At 41.9% G+C, this 13,899-nt stretch overlaps 1 protein-coding gene across 2 annotated transcripts in view; it reads right to left on the bottom strand.

Annotated features, from left to right (window-relative positions):
• Positions 1–1,183: 1,183 nt before the first annotated feature.
• Positions 1,184–13,899, bottom strand: part of Chfr (checkpoint with forkhead and ring finger domains) — a 33,713-nt gene continuing 20,997 nt past the window's right edge. For both annotated transcript variants that reach the window (XM_052754843.1, XM_052754844.1), the window contains exons 14-18: positions 12,322–12,392; positions 11,025–11,112; positions 6,584–6,691; positions 5,206–5,278; positions 1,184–2,489 (exon numbers count right to left, since the gene is read on the bottom strand). In XM_052754843.1, coding sequence (XP_052610803.1) covers positions 2,447–2,489; positions 5,206–5,278; positions 6,584–6,691; positions 11,025–11,112; positions 12,322–12,392 — 383 coding nt within the window. In that variant the 3' untranslated portion in view covers positions 1,184–2,446. The remainder of the gene's footprint in view (positions 2,490–5,205; positions 5,279–6,583; positions 6,692–11,024; positions 11,113–12,321; positions 12,393–13,899) is intronic.

Below are 13,899 nucleotides of genomic sequence, written 5' to 3'. Positions count from 1 at the left end.
CTCTGGGTTTGTTCCAAGGCCAGGTTAAAGAGCTAAAGAGAAAACAGTCTGTGGCAATCCTGTGAGGAAGCCTGCATACCCTATGGGGTAACAGGCTGCAAGACAACAGCAGATTGTTGGTTTTTTGGGGTGGAATGGTCCAACTTCCTTATCAACTTGAATGGATTTGAGGTCAGCTAGGAGACACAACTCTGGATGTGTCCGTGAGATTGTTTACAGAAAGATTTAGCTGAGGAGAGGAGACCAACCCTGAATGTAGGCTGTACCATCCCATGGGCTGGGTTCTCAAATGCAAAGAGAAAGCTGAGCACCAGCAATCATTTCTCTGCGTCTTCACTGCAAATTCAATGTGACAAACTGCTTCATACTCCCACCAACAGGTCTTTCCCACTACAATGGACTATACCTTCAAACTGACAGTCAAAATAAGCCCTTCCTTATTTCACACAGCAACAAGAAAATTAGCTAATACATGAGCTATGTGAGAGTCTAGAGAAAGGAGGTTTAGATGATCATAAAGACACTGCCTGAGGCCCACAAACCTGTCTCTATGAGCAGCTCACTCAAATCACCCCCAGGAATCATCACCATGGCCCAAAGCTCCCTTATGCTAGAGCCTGACATGTAGGCCTTGTTCTCTCCACCATGTGTTCATCAGAAATTCTGTGGAATCCCCTCTTCCCCTCTGAAGTAACTCTCAGGCACCATGCTTCCTTAAAGAACTGAGCATTAAGTGATTCCCAAGGAGCTTCATGCCCCTCGTGCTTCCCTCTGGAATAGGATCCTGCAGACATGAGCAAAGGTACAGGTCCTATCTAACCCAGGATAGATCCTGAATCCTGAAGGGGGGAGGGGCGTGGAGTGGTTGGGAGGTAGTGGTGGGGTGGGTGGATTGAATACTGAGCATCACAGCTCAAGGTGTAGATAACATTCCCACTGACCAGGACTGACAAAATAAAGAGACTGTCCTGTGCCATGTTCAAAGATGCTCAGGTTTTGAGCCCAACCAGATCCTGTTTGCTTATCTCTTGACATGATCTATCTCCTGGTGGAGCCACAAGATTGACTAACAGGCAATATAGTAAATATTATGAGTAGTGAAGAATTAGTGTAGTGAACTAGTGGCACCTGTCTGCATTAGCATGAAACATGTGGCACCTCACATATGAACGAAACACAAGAAGAGAAACAAACACAGCTCATTTATTAGAATCGAAAAAAGAGAACCTCCCACAAATACATAGTACTGCCTCTCAGTCTGTATCAAGAGCAAGACAACAGGTGAAAATTGTATTCCTGAGAAGCAAAAAGTTAGCAGTTTGCAAACAAACATAACAGGTGATTTCAATAAAAGATAAAAAAGCTTAAAAAAAATGAAAAACAAAATTTCAAGTATTATTCCAGATGACATAACAAACCTAATATACCAGGATAGGGGCTGGAAAGTAGAAGCCCTATCAGTCTGGAGCCATCTGGAGTTTCAGCAGGGGTCTGCTCTCGGGGACTGGAGAGCTAAGGGCAGAGGCTGTACCCTGCTGCATAAGAGGCATAGGTCAGCCCTGTGTCAAGGACCTGTATACTCAAGATATCCTCCTCAGGATTAGCAGTTTTGGACATTTAATGATTTTTTTTAAATACAGAAACATATGCTCATTCTTTCAAATATCAGACTATTCCCAATTTCAGTCAGTTTGTAAATTATATTTGTGCTACAGTTTTTAATATTTAAATCTTATTAGAAGATAAGCACCAAACCTATTAAAATAAAAAATATACAAAAGGCTTTCCAGACAGAAGAATATCCTGTACATCTATGGAGGCTGTAAACTTACGCTTCCTTTTCTTACATAGATGCTTCTGACGTATCTGACCCCTTTTCCCATGAAACTTTTCCATTTTAACTGTAGTCAAGGTACAAGGTATAAAAGATACAAAAGTATAAACCTGCACTTATCACTGCCTCACCACACACAGGGAGAGCTGTCTAGTGGGAGAGAGATCTGTCTGTTGGTCTGCCGGCACTGACTAGGGGACTAGTGTGACCAGTAGGCCTCCCGGGTGATTGGGGCACATGGTGTGTGTGTGTGTGTGTCTGATGTTAGGAGACTAGTGTAACCAGTAGGCCTCCCGGGTGATTGGGGCACATGGTGTGTGTGTGTGTGTGTCTGAGGTTAGGAGACTAGTGTAACCAGTAGGCCTCCCGGGTGATTGGGGCACATGGGGTGTGTGTGGGTGTGTGTGTGTGTCTGTGTGTGTCTGTGTGTGACTGAGGTTAAAGCTCCACAGAGGGAAAAGCCATACTAGAGTGCCTGACCAGAAACCAGTGCTGGAACTGTAAAGGGAGAACTCTAAAAATGCCCTTAATGTGTCTGTATGTGGTATTTTTAAAAACATAGTGTTATTGCCTCCTGTGCTCTGTAACTGTTTTATGTGTATCCTCCAACGCTCAGTTCTTGAACCTTGTCTGTTCACAGATGTGATTGAATTTCCTGCAGGGAGAGAAAACATCAAAGACTACTCAGACTGTGAAACTGCATACTGTAATCACCACATAAAAACATGTGTGCATCATATATGTGATCTCACTCAACAATTTTTATGCTTTTTAAAAAAATATTGTTTTTAAAAGAATTTTAAGTTTATATGTATTTATATGTGTCTGTTTGAATATATGCCATGTGTGTACAGGTGGCCAAGGTGGCCAGAAGAGGAAATCAAATCCCCTGGAGCTGGTATTACAGGTGGTTGTGTTATTTGACACTGGTGCTGGGAACCAAACTCAAGTCGTCTCGAACAGGGGCAAGTGCTCTTAACAGCTGAGCCACCTCTCCAGTCCCTCTAAGTATTTTTTAGTAATATTAAAGACACTAAACTCCAAAGGTAGTCTTTTTCTCTTTTTACATTTTAAAATAAAAATGAAAACACTGTGGGTAATGTATTAGATTAGAGAATAAGAGCTGTGTTTCCTTAGTGTATGCCTTTGCCTATACTTCACCCAGCAGGGTGGAGACAGATGCTGAGGTGAGAGTGGACACCTTCCCCTCTCCACAAACCAGGGGCAAGACTGGAGATATGCATGGAGAAAGTGGCATGTGCCTTTGTTACGCATATCCATACTACCATGAACAAAAGTGAGTTAGTTGTGAAATGTCCTTCCTTCCTTCCTTTCTTTCTTCCTTCTTTTTTTTCCTTTGAGACAGGGTTTCTCTGTGTAACAGCCTTGGCTGTCCTAGAACTCACTTTGTAGACCAGGCTGGCCTAGAACTCACAGAGATCCACCAGCCTCTACCTCCAGAGTGCTGGAATTAAAGGTGTGCACCACCCTGCCCAGCTTCCTTCCTTCCTTCTTTTTTAAAAAAGATTTATTTCTAAGCCGGGTGGTGGTGGCACACGTCTTTTATCCCAGCACTCGGGAGACAGAGGCAAGTGGATCTCTGTGAGTTCAAGACCAGCCTGGTCTACAGAGCAAGATCCAGTACAGGCACCAAAACTACACAGAGAAACCCTGTCTCGAAAAACAAAAACAAAAATATATATGTATTTGTATTACTTTTAGTTCTGTATATGTCTGTGTGAAGGTATGCACACCTGCATGTGGGTTTTTGAGGCCACCAATATCTGATCGCCTGCAGCTAGAGTAATAGGTGGTTACTAACTGTCCAATGTGAGTGCTGGAAACTGAACTCAGATTCTCTGCCAAGAGCAGCATACAGTCTTAAATGCTGGGCCATCTCTACAACCTAAAATTTCCTTTCTTGAAACAGATGGTGTCTGCTGTTCATGCTCAAGCACAATGCAAGGTTTTACACTACAAAGCTACCAATTAAGAAGTCATCTCCATTCTCATCTTTCTCTCATATTGTGGGCACCAGTTCCATTGTCTTAATCTGAATCAAAAATCTGTGTTTAGAGATTAAATACTGGCGAATGGATTGACTAGCAGAGGACCATACCACTAACTGTTTAAAAACAGGAGCAGAAAGATTAGTGCTGAGCGCTGACTTTATAAGGCAATGCAGATGTTGCTATGAATAGCATTTGAAGACTATGTTGAAGACACCACAGTGAGGGTGGCTAAGTTATAACACAACTCCCACCACACACACAATATGAAGAAAACCCCAGGTATTAATCTATCACAAATTGGGCCAGTAACTTTGTCAGCATGTGTTCAGACCACAGCTACTGACCCAGAGAGAGCTACCACTGGAAGCTGTCAGATAAAGCATAATGTGACTCCAACCATGAAGACACAGATGAAAGATGGAGGTAGATATTTGCATAGAAGCAGTTCAAGAAATAACATAAGAGCAGAATTTCTGTGGCAGCATTCCTGCTGGGTTACACCTGGCTTAGTTCTGGAGTGTTAGCACTTAGCCCTAATCCATCTTTTGTTTAGTAGACACCTGTTGTTCCTGTTGTCACCCTATGTGAATCTTGTCTCAGAGTCTCCCAAGGATACAAAGGCCTATGCAAAACTTAGTTCAGGAAACCCGGAAAACTGTGGTACCTGATGAATAGAGAAATTTACAGTTGGCATTGTATTTTTGGGAGCTTCTTTCAAGTTGTTTTGAACATATGGAAATCAACTGGCCTAAGTAAATATTGAGAAAAATAAAAATATCCTGGGTGAAGAGAAAGTGTTTCAGTCATTAGAGACTGGATTCCCCAGCAGCCGGAAAGGCTAGATTCATTCTTTTTTTTTTTGGTTTTTCGATACAGGGTTTCTCTGTGTAGCTTTGTGCCTTTCCTGGATCTCGCTCTGTAGACCAGGCTGGCCTCGAACTCACAAATATCCACCTGGCTCTGCCTCCCGAGTGCTGGGAATAAAGGCGTGCGCCACCACTGCCCGGCTAGATTCATTCTTAAGGTAGCTCTGAGTCTTCTTTCCATGGATTTGAGTGAACCCACACACCTGTGCCACGACACTTCATGACAAATTTCTGTATGAAAATACTATTTTACACAATGTAGGATTTTATAGATGTATAGGGATTAAATTAGCATATATATGTGTATTTGGGGGATGGAGTGGGATGCTGGGAACTGAACCCAGAACTTTGTATTCTACTACAGAGGATACTTTAAGTCCCCAAAGTGCATTTTTTTTTTTTTTTAGCATATAATTCACTGTTACTGTTGCCTTCCCAAGCTCTAAGCCTAGAGGACCTGCAGTTGACCCAAATGTCCCCCAGCTTCACTCACATTGCATGGTGAGCCTTCACCTGAGTGCGACAGTTACGGCCCCAGTAGCAATCAGGACGGGATGTTACAGTCACTGGAAAAGAAAGTACATGTCTACATTAGATGTATCACACACCTTTCATGTAGCTAAATGAATTTAACTGGAGATACAGGGAAACTCTGAGCAAAAAGCATCGTTGTCACTCTGTGTGTGTGTTTGTGTTCATACAGGTACATGTATGTGGGTACACATGTATGTGTAGAAGCCAGAAGTTAAGTGTCAGATGTCATCACCTACATTGAATTTTTTTTTTTTTTTTTTTTTTTTTTTGAGACAAGGTCTTTCAAGTGGCCTAGAGCTTGCCAATTAGGCTAAGCTTCCTGGCTAAACCAGGGACCTGACTATCTGTGCCTCCCCAGTTGTGGAATTATAAGTATGAGCTGCTACACCTGGCTTTTTTTTTTTTTTTTTTTTTTTTTTTTTTTTTTTTGGTTTTTTTGAGACAGGGTTTCTCTGTGTAGCTTTGCGCCTTTCCTGGATCTCGCTCTGTAGACCAGGCTGGCCTTGAACTCACAAAGATCCGCCTGCCTCTGCCTCCCAAGTGCTGGGATTAAAGGCGTGCGCCACCACCGCCCGGCTGGCTTTTTATTTTTTTTTTTGGTTTTTCGAGACAGGGTTTCTCTGTGTAGCTTTGCGCCTTTCCTGGGACTCACTTGGTAGCCCAGGCTGGCCTCGAACTCATGGAGATCCGCCTGTCTCTGCCTCCCGAGTGCTGGGATTAAAGGCGTGCGCCACCACCGCCCGGCCGGCTTTTTATTTTTTAAAAAAAGATTTTTGTTTTATTTTATGTGTAAGAGTGTTTTGTCTGCATGTACCTAAGTGCACCGTGTGTGTGCTTGGTGCTCACACAGGCCAGAAGAGAACACCAGTTCCTCTAGAACTGGAGTTACAAACAGATGTAAGTTTCCACGTGGGTTCTGGAAACTAAACCTGGATCCGCTACAAGACCCACATACCCAGTTTTTGTTTTGCATTTTTTAGCACGAGGACTGAACTCAGGTCTTCATGCCAGCACAACAAGCACTTTACCAAGCTTACATCGCATCTCTTTTTATGATCAGTTTTCATAAATCATGCCAAGATTTTTGGACAAGAAAAACAAATTTACCTGAAAACCAAGTCAAGGAAATGAAGTTGTTCTAGTGGTGTCTTTATGTTGCTTTGCTCTAGAAACCCATGTGTCTTGACCCGGTCCGAAAAGCAAATGCAGCCTCAGCCATCCTGTGTGTCTGTCTTCTGCCTACATTCTACAACTTCTGTTAAGTATGGAGTATAATGCCATGCTAAGTACCTGTTCGAATTGAGAAGCAGCCAATACAGACAGAACAGGCTCCTTACCTGGCAACTCTGAAGCAGGAATGTTCTGCCGATACTGGTAGGTCAGCTCTCGAAAGCTGCGCAGACCACAGCAGTAACACAGTACAGTGTTTCCAGTGACTCTGTAATCTGGGGGAAGACAGCCATATCTGGACACAGCCATTTATCAGGCAATGTCATTTTTTAAATAGCAAAACAGACATACTTCTAACCAGTAGGAAACTAACACCATAATGAGGTAGACAGTGGGCTAGACATCTGGAAAACAATTCCAAAACCAATCTAAATACTAATTTAGCTGTTTTTTTTTAAGATTTATTTTTATTTTATGAATGTTTGCCTACATGAATGTCTGTGTGCCACATGTGTGCATTACTTGAAAAGACCAGAAGGCACTGGATCCTCTAGAATTGGAGTACAGATGGTTGTAAGTCACCATGTGGGTGCTGGGAACCTTGTCCTCTCCAAAGCAACAAATGCTTATCACCACTAAACCATCTCTCCAGCCCCACTATAGTTTAGGGGGTTTTTTTTGGTTTTGTTTTTTTGGATTAGTTTTTCAAGACAGTTTCTCTGTAGCTTTGGAGCCTGTCCTGGAACTCACTCTGTAGCCCAGGCTGGCCTCGAACTCACAGAGATCTGCCTGCCTCTGCCTTCTGAGTGCTGGAATTAAAGGCGTGTGCCACCGCCGCCCGGCTAGTTTAGTTTTTAATAGTAAAATAATCTCATGTGGATTAAAATTTTTAAATATTTTTTAAAACCTCCCTCCCAAAATATTAAGATTGGAAAGAGTATTTTCTCTTGTGCTACGTTTAAGTATGGTTAATTATTTCTTATCTGAAACACATAGGATCAGAGGTATTTTGGATTATAGATTGATTTTCCAGATTTGGGGACATTTATGTAAATGTCCCAAAGGATTTAAAAAGTATGTATAAGTGTTTTGTTTGCATGTATGTATGTATACTACGTATGTATGTGCCTGGTACCAACAGAGGTCAGAAAACACTGGATACCATGGAATTGGAATTATGGATAGATGTAAACCACTATGTGGGTTCAGGGAACCAAACTTAGATCCTCTGAAAGAGCACCCAGTGCTCTTAACTGCTGAGCCATTTCTCAAGCCTCCCGACCTGTTTTTTGAGACAGGATCTCACTATGAGTCCTTGCTTACCTGGAACTCACTTTGTAGACCAGGCTGACATTGAACTCAGATAGATCCATCTGCCTCTGTTTCCCCAGTACTGAAATTAAAGGTGTATGCAACAATGCCTGGTGATTTGTGTATAGGTAATGAGAACTGGGGGACCCAATTCTAAACATAGAATCATTTACATTTCTAATACATCTCACACACATTGCCTGAAGGTGATTTCATATAATGACCTATCATAGCAGGTCTGGTACAGGTTTTCCTTTTATGGTATCATGTCTTCAGCACTCTTTTTTTTTTTTTTTGGCTTTTTGAGACAGGGTTTCTCTATGTAATATTCCTGGCTGTCCTGGAACTCGCTTTGTAGACCAGGCTGGCCTTGAACTCACAGAGATCCACCTGCCTCTACCTCGCAAGTGCTGTGATTAAAGGTGTGTGCCACCACTGCCTGGCATCTTCAGCACTCTTATGGTTACAAATGTTGGAGGCATTTTCAAATTTGGGATGCTAAACCTACATGTGTTGAAAATAAAAATCGAAAAAAGATTTATAATTTTGACTACCTACGATTTAAAATTTGAAATGGAAATATAAAAACACAAACCATGAAGTACTAATGCTACAGTAAGAACATATTTACAACACAAAGGGCAGTACTATATACTTTAACAAAGACAGCATGTGAGTGCTGCCAGTGACCCTCCCCAAAGAGTGTATGTAAAGTCCAGGATCATAGATAAGCAAGTATAGATGCAAAAAGGCCTTCAATTTTGTTAACAGTCACACAAAGGCATTAAAATAGTAAGTCACGGTCAACTTCTCTCATATTCACAAAACTAAATGCCAAATACAAAGCCAAGAGGCAGGGGATGCTCAGGCATGAGAGGTAACCTGTACAACATTAGGAAGGACAGTGTATTCATTCATGTGGCAGAGTCTCAGCTTCATGTACTACTGTCATAAAAATTCCAGTGACATAGTCTAAAATGACAACTTTTTTTTTTGTATTTATTCTCTCTTTTTTTTTTTTTTTAAGATTTATTTATTGTGTATACAATGTTCTGCCTGCATGTATCCCTGCAGGCCAGAAGAGGGCACCAGATCTCATTACAGATGGTTGTGAGCCACCATGTGGTTGCTGGGAATTGAACTCAGGACTTCCAGAAGAGCAGTCAGTGCTCTTAACCTCTGAGCCATCTCTCCAGCCCCTAAAATGACAACTTTTAAGTGTATAGCATTGCATGCTCAATAGCTGTGGCATTAATGTAGTGGAAAACAAGAAATAAATATCCTTTCATGAAGTAGCTAAATAAGGCTATGCTATTAAAACTCTATGTAGGGCTGGTAACGTAGCTCAGGTGGTAGAATGCTTACTTAGCATGCACAAAGCCCTGGGTTCGATGCCCAGTACTGTATAAAACTGGAAATATGTATTGATCCCCAGCACTATATAAGACTGGTATAGGCTGGCTTCTGCCAGCACTTAGGAGGTGAAGGAATGAGAATCAGAAGTTCAATATCAGCCATGTTATACAGCAAGTCCAAGCCTAATTGGAGTCATAATCAGTATCCCTAATCTGCCGCCCTCCCAAAACCCTCTATGTAATAAAAATAAACCAAGGCAGGGCTGGGGACATTGCTTAGTATGCCAGTTCCCACTACCTAAAAACAATGCCTGGACATTTCTTGGCAGAAGGGAGTGTGTGATACATGCTGAGTGCAAACAGGACACTAATAGGGTACCATCTGTAATGTAACCCACAAATGGGGCCTCTTCAAAGAGACTGGATGGATGGGCATGAAAAAACTATTCCCAGTATTTTTTATTCTTTATTTGTTTATGCTTTTCCAATGCTGGAGACAAACCAGGACATCACACATGCTAGGTAAGCAGGCTACTCCTGCTAGTAGTTTAGGTGTGGGATTTCAAGTGAGTTTTACTTTATCCCTTGTTCTTCACCAAAAGCATTTGTATTTCCTTTTTTGGTCTTTTGTTTGTTTGTTTGTTTGTTTTTTTGTTTTTCAAGACAGGGTTTCTCTATGTTATAGCTCTGGTTGTCCTGGCACTCACTTTGTAGACCAGGCTGGCCTTGAACTCACAGAGACCCGCCTACCTCTGCCTCCCAAGTGCTGGGATTAAAGGTGTGCAACACCACCACCACCACCACCCGGCATCTTTTTTGGTCTTTTGAGACAGGGTCTCTCAACAAAGCCCTGGCTATGCAGACTGGGCTGACCTCAAATTCACAGAAATCTTCCTGCTTCTGTCCCTTGAGTGCTGGGATTAAAGGAGTATACCACCATGTCCATCCTTTTTTTTTTTTTTAAGTATTTATTTTATTTATACTTGTGCTAGAGTGAATATCCATGCAGGCCAGTAGAGATTTGTCTGTGTCCTCCGGAAGAGCAGAAAGTCACTCATATTTTCTGTATGAGCTGCTCTCATTATAATATTAAGAAATCAAGAGTATTCATAGAAGTTAGATGAACTGCAACAACAGGTAAGACACACCAGAACACAATCACCAGGAAGAAACAACCCAAGGGAGTTAAAGAAAACTGCTCACATTTTCCTTAATAAACAGTTAAATATTAGAAAAAAAAATTGTTACGATTTCTATAGCTTTCCACACTGTGTAGTCCTCTGGAAGAAAGCACAACACACTCTTCCAATCTGTCCCCCAACTGAGTGATGACAAATCAAGTGACAAAGTGGTGGAGACTCCCTAAGCCATGTTCCACCCTTCCCTGATAGGGAGAAAGGTGCTGGAACATGTGCTACAGGTTCAAGCAAAGCTTTTCAAATCTCAAAAGTGATTAAGCAGAAGTGGCGGCTCCTGTCTGTCATCCCAGCACTAAGGAGGAAGATAGGAGGTTAAGGAGTTCAGGGCCAGCCTAGGCTACATAATGAGACTCTGCCAAAATAAAACAAAAGTGTCTAGACCTTTCTCTTCCTAGGAAGAGTGAGAATCAAAGTCCTAAATGTAGAAAGCAGACATAACATCACCAAGTATGGCCTACCACGTTCTTATCACTTTACAGGAGACAAAGCCACCCTTAAATATTAATGCCCATGGCTGAGCGGTGGTGCCACACGCCTTTAATCCCAGTACTTGGGAGGCAGAGGCAAGCAGATCTCTGTGAGTTCAAGGATAGCCTGGTCTACAGAGCGAGATCCAGGACAGGCACCAAAACTACGCAGAGAAACACTGTCTTGAAAAAAAAAAAAAAAAAACAAAAAAACAAAACAACAACAACAAAATTAATGCCCGTTCTGGAGGGCAGGGCTGGCTAAACAATGCTTACCAGACAGTAGAAATACACCCCGCTGTAGAGCTAGGAGACTCTCTGCCAACATATTTTTCCATGTCAGACCCCTGGTTGCCAGGTAATTCTGTGATGGGAAGAAGTATGAAAAGAAATTCCAGTTTAGAAGGAGAATCACTAAACGAATAAGAGGACACTTCATAAAAGGACTCTGAAGGTGGATGAAGCCAGAGCACAGCTGCCCTTGAGTGGCATTTGCACAGAGCCAGTGGATAAACTAGAGTCAGTCCTCTCATAGGTCTTACAAGTTCTTTGTCGAGAGGCTCTTTAGCCTCTGGACCTGAATAAGAATCACTATTCTCTCAGAAAATTCCACACATTCAAAGCACAACAACGGATAAGACACTGAAGGGGAAAAGGAAAGTAGCAAGCGTTAACATTAAATACTATTAAAAGGGACAGAGGAATAAGAAAACAACTTTAAATCATAGTTTTGCTTCTAACATAGTTAAAATTAAACCACTAAACTACTGACTTCTGCTTTTGTAAACTGCTTACTAGAGCCCCCTTCCCTTGTTTTCTGAAAAAGCAGACATATGCCCTTGAGGAATGACAATCACCAATAACCACTTAGATACTGCCTGCCCTATGTAAGCTATGGAATGCTGCTGGTAGAAGCCAAATCTCCTTGAATAGAAGATAGAGGTTTCAGTAGCACACTCTAATGAGAATTTTTTCCTTTTAATCTCTGAGTATTGTTGAATTTCTCCTTTTTACACTCACCCTCACCCACTCACCTATCACCTAAGGGTGACAAGTACAGCTGAATGCCAGGCCTTTGATTTCTCTATTTAGACAGTGTTCAAGGCTGTTACAAAAAGGTTTTCATGTACCTAAAAGTAGAGTGTAGTGGTGCTCAGTTAAGTAAGTCTGGTGATGTGTGCAGGTAAATGAATGTTCTCAAAGGGAGGCAAAGTTCTCAACATAAAAAGGCAGAATTGAACATGTTACAATTCTAAGAGCTAAGCTAGCTTCCTCAAACTTGGGAAAGAAAATGTTCAGAAAGAGGAGCCAGAATTGAGATACCCTCTTTGTAAGATGTATTAACCAATTCATATAGTTTGACAGCATAATCAGCAAACAGGAATTACCTCATTTTAGAATACAGGGAAAAACCTAATATATATATATATATATACAATGTGTGCTGCCAGTTATGGGAGTACATGTCTGCAAGAAATGCTAAAGAGAAAATGTGTCCTAACAGAAACCATAAAAATTATAGGAAAGCTTCATGGTTTTCACTGGAACCCCAAGGCAAGTGTGGAGCTGATACCTTCAGGATGTCCGACTCATAGTTGTTATTGTTCAGCACTCCATCCAAGCACTTGTCCCCCAAGTTGAGCTCTGCCAGAGGAAGGAGGAATGTTATCTTTTTTATAAGGATGATGTAGTATCCAAGTATTGTTTGCCTGACAGGATAACCAAATCTCTTTCCATTATAGACTGTAAATAGCGACAAGCTTAGGAAATGCCTCAGTCAGTAAAATGCCTATCACATAAGTATGCAGAACTGAGTTTCAATCCCCAATATGACTATTTAAAAAAAAGGAATAAAGAAAGCCAAGTGTAGCAGAGCATGTCTATAATAATAGTATTGGTGGAGGAAAGAGACAAGTGGATTCCTGGAGATTGCTGTGTGGTGATATATTGTGTACCTTAATAAAATTTGCCTGAAGATCAGAGAACAGAGCCAGCCACTAGATTAAACATAGAGGCCAGGCAGTGGTGGCACATACCTTTAATCCTAGCACTCAGGAGGCAGAGATCCGTCTGGATCTCTGCGAGTTCAAAGCCACCCAGGACTACATGAGAATGACTCAGTCTAGGAGAGAAAACAGAGCCAGGCTGTGGTGGCACACGCCTTTAATCCCAGGAAGTGATGGCTGGGCAGAGAAAGGCATATGAGGAGGCATGAGGAGACAGGAACTAAAGGCTTTTTCAGACTGAGGAGTTGGTGAGGTAAGAGGTAGTGGCTGTGACTTGTTCCTTTGTCTCTCTGATCTTTCAGCATTTACACCACTACCAGGCTCCAGGTTTTTTATTAAAAGACCATTTAGAAATTCCTGTTACATTGCTGGCCCAACCAGTATAGCCAATTAGTGAACATTAGGTTCACTGAAAGATCCTGTCTCAAAATAAGGATGATGGAATATAATACGGGAGTCCAGTTCCAGGAATGGGTTACATCTTTTTCAGTCATTGGCTAGAGTCCCATAGACTACCCCTAGACATTACAGGCTATTGCCAATACTATTGGTAACCCTCCATGACCTGAGGTAAGACCCTACTGCTGAAGTCATCACATATTTATGTCACCAAACATGGAAAAATCAAGCTGGTACTCTGCTAGATGCTTCACCCCTATTAACTAGCATTCAAAGTGTTCAAAAGGTATTTATTATACATGCTACCAGAGGAAAAAAGTAATCACCAGTCTCACCCAGCTATGAACCCTGTGTGCTGTATTAGTGACCTGTCTGTGAGATATACCCACTGGTGCAATAGCAGCACAAATGTAATAGAAGTAACCAACCACATTTTTTTTGGGGGGGGGCGGTTTCGAGACAGGGTTTTTCTGTATAGTTTTGGTGCCTGTCCTGGATCTAACTCTGTAGACCAGGCTGGCCTTGAACTCACAGAGATCTGCCTGGCTCTGCCTCCTGAGTGCTGGGATTAAAGCGTGCACCACCACCACCTGGCTAACCAACCACTTTTTAAATTAGCTTTAAGGCCTTCTCCATGAAATGGAACACCTACCCAACATTGTTAATGGAGCCAAGAACCTGTCCTAGTTAGGCCATGGGCACTAGAAGAGAATATTCTCCTACATGAACATAGCAATAAAATGATT

This window comes from Peromyscus californicus, unplaced genomic scaffold (genome assembly GCF_007827085.1).
Source record: "Peromyscus californicus insignis strain IS unplaced genomic scaffold, ASM782708v3 Scaffold_2__1_contigs__length_46816999, whole genome shotgun sequence".
NCBI classification, from domain to species: Eukaryota; Metazoa; Chordata; class Mammalia; order Rodentia; family Cricetidae; genus Peromyscus; species Peromyscus californicus.
Note: the sequence above shows the minus strand (reverse complement) of the source record. Positions and strands in the feature narration are given on the sequence as shown.